Consider the following 14,614-nt stretch of genomic DNA (forward strand, 5'->3'; position numbering starts at 1 on the left):
TTCCCCACACAAACCGTCGAAAACTCTTATGACAACATCAGCACGAGCAAACGTAGAGCAAGAAACGACATGCTCCCGACCACCTAACATGGACGACTTTCCATGGGATCAGGTGAAATCAGGAGATCTCGAGAACCTGCGGGTCGTTCTCCTCTCGAGTTCGACTTCGCGCAGGACTCGCGTTCTCAGTGATCTCCGCGAGAAAATCGGTATTGCCCGCCCCCTCCTCCGTGGCAGCAGCCCAATTCTGACCGCATGCTTGGTTTTTCGAATCTACAGGGTCCGATCTACCGGAGATTTCCCGTCAGTCTCTCATAGAGCTTCTTCTCCAGACAATTCCGCGATATGTTGACCGCCCGTCTCGTCAGGCCGTCCAACAATGTCTCCGCTCTTTACTCAAAGCCCCCATTTCAACGGAGGATCTGAAATACTTGGTGTCAGAATTACAGAAAGAAGCTTCCAAATCTAGCTTGGATGCAGGTTCCGCATTGGTTCTTTTAGAATGGTGCTCTATCCTGTTGCAGACTCTGAAGAGCGAAACCGAAACCCCTCTTTCAGTCGTGTTGGATATCATTGCCCTGGATGCTCAGGCGCTCGAGACATGTCTGGCTGCTCATCCCAAACCAGCCGTGGAAAAGTCCGCATATAGGGTAACAAGACGCGCCCTGCGTGCGGTGTTCTCCGACGCCTGGGGCGACGATGCTATTAAACAGTCTGTTCAGCGCCTGACTAGCAATGCTACCACCGGTCAGAAAAATGCGCCTTTCCTAGGTGTTATCTCCGGTGTCAGCGCACGCCTACCGAATAAGAAAGAAGTTTTAGAAGGAGAGAAAAAGACCATCGTTGCATACTATATCAAAGAACTTGTCGGGACCAAGGCTGCGCCGCCTGCACATATTGCTAATGGCATGTCTGACTTTTTCGAGTCCTTCATCGCGGAGGCGGATCTCACGTCGGACATACTCCCTCCCCTCGAGAAAGCAATCCTGCGGTCTCCAGAAGTGGTCTTTTGTGGGCTGCTACCGTCACTTTTCTCATCTCTTCCGACAGAAATCGACCTTTCGGAAATATTATATTCTCGCTTGCTCAAGCACTTGCTATCCAGTATGAAGTCGAATAACCCTCTCATTCGGCAAGGCGCCCTGCAATCATTCGAGTCACTTCTCGTCAAATCCAAGACCGAAAGCTTGCTTCTCAAGATTGCTGGCGAGGTTATTGGGCCTCTGAAAGGCAATAAAATCACCAGTCCAGAGCAACGTGCTATTTACGCTCAAGCCCTCTCAGCAGTTTCTCCTACACCCGATATTTCCAAAGACATCATACAAGGATTTGTGCCGGTCTTCACGCGCGAGTCAAACGAGGCTGCCCTTGAACAAGAGATCAAGGCGTTCGCTAAACACCTCACTCACCTCATTCAATCTAAGGTGAAAATTCCTGATGACGTCGTCAATACTATCGTCAAGGGGTCTGCAGAGAAAAAAATTCCGTCTCGAAGACTTTGGCAGCTCTATATTGGCCAAGCTATTTGGCAGGCTGAGCCTGAAACATTGGCGAGCAATGAGATTGAACCTTTTGTTACAAAATTTGTAGCCAAGCTGGAGGAGATCTTCAAAGAAGTCTCGTCTAATCCATTGCCATCGGCACAAAACGGAGCTCTTTTCACAGCGTATGTTTACCTCGCGCTCTGCGGACGGCTGTCTGCACACGAGAAATTCGACAAGGCAGCCTGGGAAGAGAATGTTGGCCACTCCATGGCGCTTCGGCCGAAGCCATCCTTTCTTCTGAATCCCAAGGCGTACTCCAAGCTGGCCTCCCAAGCAGAGGTCCAGTGGGCTGTCAGAACTCTTGCTGCTGTCCCTTCTGCTGCCAAGTTTAGTGATGCTGATTCACAAGCTAAGACCGCCTGGGCTGAGGCATTTATTTACGCTATAACAGCCCCTGGGCTGCACAACAGTTTCCGCGATGAGTCCGCTCGTAACCTGTCTATCGTCTACAAGACAAACATTGGTGCAATGGGCCGTGTTATAACGGACGCTCTTTGGGCTTGGATTCTCGCTTTTAGAACAGGGGAGAAAGAGTCTGCTGCTGTCTCTGCAGGCCCGGACCACCTAAGGTACCTCCACCTGGTCGTTAAGGCAATCTGCCCTGCTCCGTCTAGCTCAGAGTCTTCGGAGCAGACTCCTGCCGGTCTTAAGAGTCAGCTTATCAGCCTGCTGCTTCTCGCTCGGCCTGAGATGATTCCTAATGTTCATTGGATTGATCTTTGTTTGAGAACTGGCACGGATCCTGGTGACCTTGTCCGTGAGATTTCGAGTGATTGCATGAACCAATTGGTCCGGGTGCAAGAGGATCCCATTCAATCTAAGGTCCCTCAGGTTGACGCTGCTATTTGGGCTGCAGCTGGTGACTTGGCTTTTGTGGCGCCTGATGTAATGGTCTGCCAGCTTGTTGAACAGATCAAGGAAGATCTAGACGTCTCGCGCGTGGCCCATTTCACTCCCACCGATGCTGCAATTGCCAGGACCCCTGAAGGTACCATGTTCGTAGACGTGCTGAACACAAAGTCAAGGCAAACATTTGACAAGAATACCAAAGATTATGATATTCTCAAGTGGGAGGAGGAGATGCGGGCACACTTGGCCCAGAAACAGGGCGAGAAGCCAAAGAAGCTTACTGCAGACGAGCAAGCGAAGGTGAAGGCGCAGCTCGCCAAGGAAGCCAAGATCCGTGAAGTTGTTCTATGTGAGGTGAAGAGAATCGAACGTGGCTGTGGACTCATCCAGGGCCTCGCCGCTGGGCCAGCCATTGACGCAGATGACTGGATCAACCCGGCGCTCGCATCATTACTAGAACTTTCAAAGGCGGGAGCTGGTTTGTTCGCCGGAGACGTCATCTCAAATGCTTACATCAAATGCTCTGAGAAGGTATCTTCGCGCCTTGGTCCTCTACGGCAATTTGTGGGTGTCGCCACTCTTAGAGCCATAGGCAAGGGCACTGTGCCTGCTGAGATGGAACTAGAGCCTCTTGGAAGTAAGTTGTTCGGGATATTGTGGAGAATACACTCTAACCAGACGTAGAGCTAGTCACAAGGATACTCTATCGCTTGCGCTTCGCGTCCGAGCAGCGCCCCCTTGATAACTCTTCTCTGGCATACGCTCTGCCTCTCCTATTCACGGTCCTCGCACAGAACGGCATTGAAGAGGAAAAAGGCGACGAGGAGGGCGAGCAGGTGCTGCTTGCTCTTGAAATCCTGTCCTTCCACTCAGGCTCATGTTAGTCCTCGTCCGATCAGTAGCAAGACTCCACTAACAGGACCATCTAGTTACCGATAACCGTCTTCCTCGAGTAGAGATTCTCGGCCAGCTAATATCCTCCATGCAGAGGTATACTCAGCATTACAAGCTCATCAAAGATACTCTATTCGATGCAAGCAGATGTATCGCGCCGAATATCAACGAAGACGAAATGAACGTACTCCTCAAAGGCACCATTGTCTCGGACCCGTCTGTACGGTCAGCAGTCCTACAGGCCATTGACGCTGAAATTGACTTAACCGATATGGACTTTTCCGAGCATATCTGGCTTGAATGCCATGATCATGTAGAGGAAAATGCCGATATTGCCGAGAGCATCTGGGAAGAGAACGGCTTGGAAATTGATGAGACTGCGTATGGAAAGCTCATTCCCTACCTCGACTCTCAGGATTCCAATCTCCGAGGAGCTGCCGCTCGTGCATTAGCCCATGCAATTGATTCAAACCATTCAGTGTTCGGTGATATCGTCTCTCAGCTTCAATCGAAATACGAATTCGAAATCCGGCCCAAGGAGCCCGAGAAAGACAAGTATGGCATGCCGAAGAAGGTTGACACGACAGACCACTGGGAGTCACGCAGCGGTATTGCTCTTGCCTTTGGAGCCATGCAAACCCTTTTTGAAGGTGATCAAATCGTCTCATTCCTCCAGTTCTTGATTGAGAGGGGACCACTTATCGATCGCAGCAGTGTTGTCAGGGATCAAATGGCCGACAGCGGTAAAGGTGTTATTGCCGCACGTGGTCAGGAGAAGGTGGAAGAGCTGATGAAGCTACTGGAGACAACTCTAGAGACCTCAGATAAGGGAAGCGAGACATCCGATCTACTTAACGAGGCTGTCGTCGTCCTCTACGGCTCCCTGGCTCAGCACCTCAAGTCGGATGATCCGCGTTTGCAAACTGTCATCAAGAGACTTCTTGCCACTCTTCCTACCCCCTCCGAATCGGTTCAGTCTGCTGTGTCCGACTGTCTCCCGCCCCTAATTCGACTTGCGGGGCGCCAGAGCGGGAAGTACGCCCAGGAGATGCTAGACCAAATCCTGCAGAGCAAGGATTACGCCACCCAGCGTGGTGCGGCTTATGGGCTGGCTGGTATTGTTAAGGGCCGGGGAATTGTCACACTGCGCGAGTTTCGGGTCATGCCCCATCTGCAAGACGCTGCTGAGAACAAGAAAGAGCCTCATAAAAGACTGGGTGCTCTAATGGCGTATGAGCTTTTTGCAACTATTCTTGGCCGGACATTCGAGCCGTACGTTATTCAAGTGGTTCCACAGCTCCTGACTAGCTTCGGCGACCCGAACGCGGATGTCCGCGAGGCTTGCCTGTACACGGCAAAAGCCTGCTTTTCGAACCTCAGCTCTTATGGTGTCAAGAAAATTCTTCCTACTCTCCTTGAAGGTCTCGACGATACTCAATGGCGTAGCCAGAAGGGGGCATGTGATTTGCTAGGAGCCATGGCCTACCTTGACCCGCAGCAACTCGCCGTCAGTCTGCCTGAGATAATACCTCCACTGACTGTCGTGTTGAACGACACCCATAAGGAGGTGCGCAATGCTGCTAACCGCAGTCTTCAACGATTCGGAGAAGTTATCAGCAATCCTGAAATAAAATCGTTAGTTAATGTATTGCTGAAGGCCCTGAGCGATCCCACCAAATTCACAGATGAAGCCCTCGATGCCCTTATCAAGGTTTCCTTCGTCCATTATCTGGACGCACCATCTCTGGCTCTTGTTGTTCGCATCCTTGAGCGTGGTCTTGGCGATAGATCAGCGACCAAGCGGAAGTCTGCCCAAATCATTGGCAGTCTGGCTCACCTTACGGAGCGCAAGGACCTTATCACTCACCTGCCTATCATTGTTTCTGGGCTCAATTTGGCCATCGTCGATCCTGTGCCGACAACTCGTGCTACTGCATCCAAGGCCCTTGGTTCCTTAATTGAGAAGCTCGGAGAAGATGCGCTGCCGGATCTCATCCCCAATCTTATGTCGACGCTCAAGTCAGACACAGGAGCCGGCGACCGGTTGGGATCCGCTCAAGCTCTTTCGGAGGTTCTGGCGGGTCTTGGCACAACAAGACTCGAGGAGACCTTGCCAACGATTCTACAGAATGTCAGCAGCTCCAAGGCCACTATCCGCGAAGGTTTTATGACCCTCTTTATCTACTTGCCTGCCTGCTTCGGAAACAGCTTCGCGCCATACCTTGGCAGAATAATTCCACCTATCTTGGCTGGTCTGGCCGACGATGTCGACACGATTCGTGAGACTTCGCTTCGCGCCGGCCGCCTGCTGGTCAAGAACTTCTCGTCCAAGGCAATCGATCTTCTGCTTCCTGAACTTGAACGCGGACTTGCGGATGATAGCTACCGTATCAGGTTGAGTTCCGTTGAGTTGGTTGGTGATCTGCTCTTCAGTATTACAGGTATCACGGCCAAAACCGAGGCCGAAGAGGAGGTTGAAGAAGCCGCCCAGGCTGGACAGTCACTACTCGAGGTTCTTGGAGAGGAGAGGAGAGACAAGGTCTTGTCCGCGCTGTTTATCTGCCGCTGCGATACTTCTGGTCTCGTCAAGACTGCAGCAATGGGTGTATGGAAGTCGCTTGTCGCGTCTCCAAGAACACTCAAAGAGATGGTTCCCACCTTGTCCCAGCTCATCATTCGCCGTCTTGGCTCTTCCAACATGGAGCAAAAGGTCATTGCCAGCAATGCTCTTGGAGATCTCATCAAGAAAGCTGGAGAGTCTGTTCTCGCCACTTTGCTGCCTACTCTTGAAGATGGTCTCCAAACCTCCCCGGATGTGGATGTCAAGCAAGGTATCTGTATCGCGCTTAAGGAGATCATCGCATCTTCCTCTCCAGATGCCCTCGAAGACTACGAGAAGGTTCTCATATCCATTGTTCGCGTGGCATTGGTTGACAACGATGATGATGTCCGAGAAGCAGCCGCTGAGGCTTTCGATGCCCTGCAGCAAATCTTGGGCAAGAAGGCTGTGGATCAGGTTCTGCCCCATCTCCTGCTCCTACTACGGAACGACGAAGATGCTGAGCAAGCATTGTCAGCCTTGTTGACTCTCCTCACGGAGCAGACGCGTGCTAACATTATTCTACCCAACCTCATCCCGACTCTACTGACATCACCTATTTCCACGTTCAACGCCAAAGCACTCGCGTCTCTGGCCGAAGTCGCTGGCTCTGCGATGGCTCGTCGCTTGCCCACTATCTTGAACACGCTGATGGACAACATTATCACGTGCAAGGACGATGAACAGCGGAAAGAGCTCGATGACGCATTCAGCACCATTTTGGTTTCCGTGGATGAGTTTGACGGGCTTAATGTCATGATGAGCGTAATGCTGGCCTTGATTAAACATGATGATGAGCGCCGTCGTACCCACGCGGCCGACCATCTCAGAAGATTCTTTTCCGATGCGGAGATCGACTTTTCTCGATACCACCAAGACCTTATTCGCGTGTTGCTAATCTCCTTTGATGACCCGGATAAGAACGTCGTCAAAGCTGCTTGGGGCGCCCTTAGCGGGCTTACCTCTCGCCTGCGCAAGGAAGAGATGGAAGTTTTGTCCGTACCAACCAGACAGATCCTCAAGGGTGTTGGAGTACCTGGGGCCGACCTTCCCGGTTTCAGCTTACCGAAGGGTATCACTGCCATCCTGCCAATCTTCCTACAGGGTCTTCTGAACGGCAGTGTTGAGCAACGTACCCAGTCCGCCCTTGCAATTGGCGACCTCATTGACCGTACGGCGGCGGATTCCTTGAAGCTGTTTGTGACTCAAATCACCGGTCCCCTTATTCGTGTCGTGTCGGAGCGCTCAGTCGACCTCAAGTGTAGGCAAATCAGTCAGCTGTTCTCCGTTCGTCGAAGCTAACAGGATTCTAGGTGCCATCTTCTTTACGCTCAATAAGCTCCTGCAGAAGATTCCCCTCGCTGTCAAGCCTTTCTTGCCCCAGCTTCAACGAACATTTGCCCGAGGTTTAGCTGACCAGACCAGCGAGACTTTGCGTAACAGGGCTGCCAAGGGTCTTGGAATTTTGATCACCCTGACGCCTCGTGTCGATCCACTGATTGCAGGTACGAGCGTTTACCTTTTTCTCATGAATCTGATACTGACTGAACACAGAACTCATCACGGGAACGAAGACCGCCGATGTTGGCGTGCGGAATGCCATGATGAAGGCTCTACAAGAGGTTGTAGGCAAGGCTGGCGCGAACATGAGCGAGGCTTCCAAGAACTCTCTCCTTGCTCTTATCGATGACGACGCCAGCGATCAAACAGGTATGTGATATCACTTTTGCGTGAACTTGCAAAAAACTGATTCGCGCAGATGCCGTGGCCATCACCAATGCCAAGTTGCTTGGAGCACTCGTCAAGGTTCTGCCACCAGCTACTGCTGGCCCGCTTATCAAGTACGTTAAACCTCATCTCGTCTTAAGCAACTACTAATATCTATTAGGAGCCGCGTGCTCACACCGAACTTCTCACATGCATCCATTTTGGGATTAAATGCTCTACTGGTCGAATCTCCGTCATCGTTGACAGAGCACTTTGCGACAGAGACAGTAAACCTGATCTGCCAGGGTGTTACGCACAAGGATGTAAGGAATTCTACGGTGACGTCTATAAGGACCGAGCTAACACGAACAGCCCTTTATCTCCGACAACAGTGTACTCGCCGCTGGAAAGTACTTGCTGCTTGAGGAGCAGCACAGCTTTGAGAGCAACAAGACTATTTTCGAGGCCTTGTCACCGTGTCTTCAGCCCGGCACGCCGTCGGACACCCGGCGACTGGCGCTGGTCGTGATCCGAACAGTCGGCCGACTGCACCCAGAGCTGACGCGGCCCCATCTCGGGCTTCTCGCACCGCCAATATTTGCCGGCGTCCGCGACATGGTCATTCCTGTCAAGCTCGCAGCGGAAGCCGCGTTCCTCTCTATATTCTCAGTGGTGGACTCGGACTCCGCCGTATTCGACAAGTACATGGCTGGGCCTGGCGCTGAACTTCCGCCGGGACCTAAGCGGAGCATGTCGGACTACTTCAAACGAGTTGCGATGCGCCTAGCTACCCAAGCGCGTGAGAGAAGGGAGGCTGAAGGCGGACAGGGCGGTCTGGGACTGTCTAACGACGAGGTCGAGGACGAGAAGGAGGTGTGGAGTATTGGAAAAGTCGAGTTGGAGGAGGGTTCGTTTGGCGATGAGTGATGATTTGTTATGCTTGACCTACGAACTGCATGAGTATAGACAGATGTATACCCTTGTTTTCCGGGGAATCTATGTTAGAACCAAAGGTCGACCCTTATCATTGCGATAAGATATAATCACGTGATTCAGCGAGCCGGTGAAGCCAACATATTCACCTACAAAATGATACACCACCTATGGAGCGAATTTTGACCAGAATGTTTTTTGAAACATGAATAATTATTAAACCACAAAATGTAATCGTAATCATTTTGCGGAGTAATGACTGAGTAAATGATGCCTAGAGCACATCGCTCACTCATCCAAACTCATAATGACGAGTTCCGGCTAGCGTGGGGTACAAGCCCTAAAGTGGAGGCCCTCGCTTAGAGCACAGTGGCTTAGCTAATCATCCGCCCCGATCTCAAACTCCTCACTTTGGGAATTCAATCCGTTGTCGAGTGCAACGAACATCATCCGCCAACGACCGTCGATACGCCGACATCAAGATGTGAGTTCATCTCCCGAAGTCGATACTCTTATCCTGCGAACGAAATACTGCTCTTTGATGGATGTCTAAGGCGTGTTGAGCGTGCCGTGGACCGTTGAGCTCAAAGCGATGCTGCTTCGTCTTCCGGGATAGGATTTCTCGAAAGGCCTCATGCTGACTGCGTGTGTTTTTCTCGCATTACAGGGTCAACCTTCGCACCCAGAAGCGCCTCGCCGCCTCCGTGGTTGGCTGCGGCAAGCGCAAGATTTGGCTCGACCCCAACGAGATGAGCGAGATCTCCAATGCCAACTCCCGCCAGACCATCCGCAAGCTCGTCAAGGACGGCCTCATCATCCGCAAGCCTGTCACCATGCACTCCCGTTCTCGTGCCCGTGAGCTCAACGCCGCCCGCCGGATCGGTCGTCACCGCGGTCTGGGTAAGCGCAAGGGTACCAAGGAGGCCCGTATGCCCAGCTCCCTCCTCTGGATGCGCCGCATGCGTGTCCTCCGCCGTCTCCTCGTCCGCTACCGTGCCGCCGGCAAGATCGACAAGCACCTCTACCACGAGCTCTACCACCTCTCCAAGGGTAACACTTTCAAGCACAAGCGTGCCCTGATCGAACACGTGAGTACTTGACAATGAGTGGCGGGACAACAGGGGTGGTTTCGCCTGCATGAATTCAGACTGACTGGCTCCACAGATCCAAAAGGCCAAGGCTGAGAGGCACCGTGAGCGCATCCTCAAGGAGGAGATGGACGCTAAGCGTGCCAAGAACAAGGCTCTCCGTGAGCGACGACAGGAGCGTCTCGAGGCCAAGCGCAACGCTCTTGTTGGCGAGGAGCAGGAGTAAACGCTTTGATTTTCTTTCCTTCGTTGACGGGATTTGGCGGTGCGGATGTTTGAACTGGGGAGTCGATCAGCCCAAGAGATATCATTTCAGATCGACCACATCGCTCGTTTCCACATTCCAGGTTCGACTCGGTGGGATATTTGCATCCGGGATACCCTGGGACTGGGTTCGGGAACAGGGAAAAGAACTCTTTTCTTACTTCTCTCTTTCTCTGGTGAAAAGTGGATAGAGGGAGGAGAGACGGTATATGGAAACGAGGGAAAAGGAATGAAAAAATATGAACAAGGATTTCTTCTACAAATCAATGGCATGGCGCTTTGTGTGTGATATGGCAACTTGGATTGATTGCATTCTACCGTCTTCCCCGCCCGCCAACCTGCGCTTTAAAATATAATGTCGTAACGTTCTTCTGTTGGTAGATTGTCCGTCCGTTCCCATGACCGTACAAGTCTGTCTTCGGAAAGGCTATATCGCTGGCTCTAGATTCTCCTGGTCACGACGCTTTCCAGGCATAGTCCCTGCGGAAAAGGATACCTGTCGGTTGCCATCACCAGCTCTTACAGGGAATATGCAAGTAATCATTGCGATGAGCAACTCGCTCCAAGATCCGCCCAGCCTATCCCCAATACAGTGAACGCAATTCCTTCCCGACAATATTTACAACATTTACCAGAATGTATCAGCTGCCTGTCACTTGTTTGCTGTCCAGCAGGCCTCCCCTCGCCTATAATTCCCGGTCATGCCCAAGCCTGACCGTTTTCCTCACTTAGCATCCACACCTTATCTTCGGCTCTATACCATCCACCACATACTCTCCTATACTCTCTTCTCAACCTTTTTCCACGTCGGTATATGTCATTGTTTGTTGGTTTTCTTGACACACGATCTCCCTATATACTTCTTACTCATCGACTTATATATTTATTTCTCAACAACTTTTGAGTTTATCGTATTTCCCTTATCCTTCGCTATACATCCGCATATATATTTATATAACGTCTGTCTAATCTTGTACGCTCGTATACTTTTTATACTCTGCTTTACGTTGTTATATATCATTGCCACCTGAGGATCCCAAACATTACTATCTATCTCCTGCTTGCTTAACTATCTTATCCACATATTCCTCCCCACTCTCTCAGACACGCATTTATACTTCCTGAATATCCTGGCATACCACGCGTACGTATCTTCCTCTCGGTTAGTACGCCTTAACCAGTACCTAGTATAATCCAATCCTCATACATCCTGAAAGTCCCATTGACTAACTGCTCAGTAGCCAACTGCGTACGTCCTACGCAGGTATCTATGCCAAAGATAGTTCCCAGCTTCTGTCATTATCTACCTTCTTCAGTACTCAGCCTTCTTCTCTCTCTCCATAAAGCACAAACGATAGGCTAAATACTGAAGACCTACGTCACTGGCCAATTTGCGACCTGCTCTAGTACATTTGGCCAAACAATGTAGCCTCTCCTCAGACTTCCAGAGCCCATGTGATTGTTTTCGACGCTGATAACACATAAGGCATTGCTGGGTTGATACAGCATTAAAAACGGATGCAGGCCTTTCTACTCATGTTGTACTCATCGGCGGCCTTGATCGGGACGTTCCAAGGTACATACGGTCAAGAGAGCTAGAGCAGGCCGCTAGCTTTTTAGATCCTTTTTATAGACAGAAAAGCAAATAACCTTTTTCGAGAGAATCTGAGGGCACGTCTATGTCTTGAAGAGAGTTCACTTCCATCTCTCCCTTGACTTCCATCAAGAGGTCTCTTTTCCCTGCCGAGCTAATGAAGGTATTTAAGTCATGAATCCTGTGCACGTATCCAATCTCAACGACGTCGAACGCTGCGTGATCGCTGAGAAATGCCTATTATGCGCAAGCCGACCTCTTCTTCAGCGCAGATACTGCTCCGAAGCGATGGCCTTGTCAAACGACTCGCCGTAGGAGGGACCTATATATCTTACTAATTATATATCGGAAGTACTTTAATCCGTACCGCCGAGATTTATAGCATCGTCGAGCGTCGAGCCTAGCGAATGACGATATCTTCCCCTCCAATACACGACTCCACGTGACAGGCCTGGGTCAACACCGCATTCAGCCTGGTATGACGATATCATGAAATATGTGGATCACGAAGAGTGTTCAAGCAATCCAAATGGTCGAGCCAATAGGAGAAGTCCTTCTTGCATAGAAACAGAATGGAACTTGCCCAAAATGCCTTCAACCCGAAGAACACCTAAAGGCCTATAGGACCTAGATGTAGTTCACAGCATTTGCGTGCCCCAGGCCGCGGGCGAACCTGGCAAGCGTCAGCGCCTGAAAAAGGTCCGCCGGCGCTGACCACCTCCCTTTCATCCCGAGGTCGCTCGTCTTGCGGGCCTTGATGCTGGTGTTGAGGCCTTGAAAGAAACGGAGGCCTTTGAAAAGCGTCTACAGGAAGCCTTCAGACGTCGAGATAAGGTTGACGTCTCCGTTCAGGCGCTACGGGATCTAAACCGTAGCCTATTCCTGATGTTCGACCAGCTCAGGGAAGCCAACAGTAAGCCTCCAGTGACGGTGGAGGAGTGTTAGGACTAGGAAGGTTTTTGGTAAGCCTGCTCGGGGGTTGTTAGTGGTGGGCCTTTGGGCGTCTTAGTTCCGTTATTCTGAATAGAAGGCTTTCTTGTCTAGTAAGCTTCTTGTAGGGCTTTACGTATACGAGAGACTCGCCACCGTTGGAAAGGTCAAGACGTTCCCATCAATTCTCCACCCGCGGTAGGAGACGAAAGGGTTACGCCTTTGGCAGGCCGCCGATCATATAAAAAACCCCATGGAGTGAGAAGATCATGATGCTTTGGCGCGGACAAGGTTTGTCTGCTCGGATTACGTTTAAGTGTTAGCTGGCATATATTACTGGCCCCAACAGTTTAAGGTATTCAGAGCTATTGTGCCCGTGGCACAGCCTTTCAAGTAATAGAACCAAAGCTGCCTGCTACTACGAAGACAGAAAAATACTATAAGGAAAGGATCTGAGATGGCAAAGAGCAATGCTGTTGTCTGGCCTACGTGTATTCCTGTTTCCGTTAACTCCGCCGTAAGTCCATCCGCCCCTCGTGTCGAGAACCCTAAGTCCATTAGCTCCAGCGAATATAGCTGCGACTCCTCGTCATACAATTTCCGATGTACTTAGCAAGCCAAATTAGAAGGAGAATCCTTGAGATAGCTTACGAAATTCATTATGAAGATTATCCTTACAGGCACGACCGGCTTCGTCGGAACCGAAGTCCTCCACCAAGCTCTCCAGCATCCCTCCATCACGTCTATCGTCGTTCTATCCCGCAAACAACTTCCTGACTCCGTTACTACGGACCCGAAAGTCACTGTTAAGATTGTCGATGACTTTCTTTCATATCCAGACTCGCTTCTCCATGACCTCATAGGTGCCGAAGCCTGTATCTGGTAGGTTTCCATTGTTTAGCCTGCCTTCATCTCACTGGACACCAATCTGACGTATGTATGCAATATAGGACCCTCGGACTTCCCTACCACTCCGATAATGCCTTCTATCGCAGAGTTAACGTGGAATATACGCTCGCTGCCGTAACAGCGTTCACTGAGTCTCTCACGCCGGGCTTAGAGAAACCACTGAGGTTCATCTACTGCAGCGGTGCAGCGGCCGTTCGAGACCAGGAAAAGCCCTTGTGGCTGATGCCGCAGACGCAAAATCAGGGTGGGTCTCTGCTCTACTTCATCTCTTGCAGTGTTGTTCTACTTTTCTTTTTCTCTCTTGGATAGCATGGCTGAAGATCAATCTGACTTGGTGATAGGGCCAAGTTGAGAATGAGCTCCTTGAACACGCGGAAAAGAATGTTGGCAAGGTTGAGGCTTATGTTCTCCGTCCGGCGATGATCCTCTCAAAGAGCTGGTCGTTGGGGTGGCTTCTCTCTGGCATGACGCCGTCGATTGCGGTGGATACTCTGAGTAGGGTCATGTTGGACCTTGCCGTTAGCGGGGGAAGGGTTGGCAGGGTAGTGGAAAACAGGAATATGAATGCATGGGACAAGACGTAGAAGTGTGATTGATGTCTGGGATGGTCTCATTCTCGTTTCGAGATTGAGTTTCGTACTTATCTGGCATTTCTCAGGCATTTTACCCAGGCTGATCTCGCTGAGGGAGCTATGGCAGTATAAGCTAGCCCCTCACATGTCATTAGGGTCTGCCAGGGGTGTTCTGGCATCAGGACGAATAAACAAAGACCCTGTCCGGTGACCCAACACCCCATTAATACCATGGATAATGCAGGCTCAGTTCGAGCGAGTTTGTATGCGAGGTGTGGATGCCAGTATCGACGCAGAACTACTTTACTAGGTTCTGCGTGGTTTCATGAGGACTGGTGTTGCAACGAGCAAGGTCTTATTTGTATGAAGTATGATTGATTGATTGTTGTTATCTGAAGTGTTAACCTGAAAATATGACTGTCTAAGACTAATCTGATAGTCATGACGCCTTTTTAGTTTAGCGATATATTTTCCCGATAAAATCCTTCGCCACTAGTAGGAAAGGGTCACAACCCAGTCCCTAATACCTGAAGCCCTTAATGCTTGTCCAGTTCCGTATGCTGTTAGGACTTTGATGAAGATACTTATAGTGCTGGCTTACGTGGCTCTGCCCACTTGGGCTCAACATTCAGCGTAGCGTTGAATGAAAAGCAGTCAGTCAGCCATCGTACTCCACAAAGTACTACCTCAGTTCCTCACATTGGAGCATTAGGTCTCTCGTCCACCTAGAT

General features: G+C 50.7%; 3 protein-coding genes across 3 annotated transcripts; all 3 read left to right on the forward strand.

Moving 5' to 3' along the window:
- Window positions 1-88: 88 nt before the first annotated feature.
- On the forward strand, window positions 89-8,520 carry BDW70DRAFT_167401 (putative translational activator; the record flags this gene model as incomplete). The annotated part of the gene is made up of 9 exons (XM_073742217.1): window positions 89-209; window positions 280-3,030; window positions 3,078-3,272; window positions 3,323-7,147; window positions 7,200-7,391; window positions 7,441-7,596; window positions 7,646-7,727; window positions 7,775-7,916; window positions 7,966-8,520. 9 exons carry the CDS (start codon window positions 89-91, stop codon window positions 8,518-8,520), a joined length of 8,019 nt encoding a protein of 2,672 aa, XP_073596733.1.
- Window positions 8,521-8,966: 446 nt separating this feature from the next.
- On the forward strand, window positions 8,967-10,260 carry BDW70DRAFT_134696 (60S ribosomal protein eL19). The gene is made up of 3 exons (XM_073736553.1): window positions 8,967-9,010; window positions 9,194-9,614; window positions 9,691-10,260. Coding segments are annotated over exons 1-3 (573 nt in total). The 5' UTR covers window positions 8,967-9,008; the 3' UTR covers window positions 9,841-10,260.
- Window positions 10,261-12,859: 2,599 nt separating this feature from the next.
- Window positions 12,860-13,895, forward strand: BDW70DRAFT_149679 (uncharacterized protein; the record flags this gene model as incomplete). Its single annotated transcript, XM_073739049.1, has 4 exons — window positions 12,860-12,919; window positions 13,070-13,284; window positions 13,353-13,555; window positions 13,660-13,895. The coding sequence occupies 4 exons, from the start codon at window positions 12,860-12,862 to the stop codon at window positions 13,893-13,895; spliced, it is 714 nt and encodes a 237-aa protein (XP_073596735.1).
- Between the last annotated feature and the right edge of the window lie 719 nt (window positions 13,896-14,614).

Source organism: Aspergillus foveolatus (genome assembly GCF_047715535.1).
Source record: "Aspergillus foveolatus strain CBS 279.81 unplaced genomic scaffold BDW70scaffold_19, whole genome shotgun sequence".
NCBI classification, from domain to species: domain Eukaryota; kingdom Fungi; phylum Ascomycota; class Eurotiomycetes; order Eurotiales; family Aspergillaceae; genus Aspergillus; species Aspergillus foveolatus.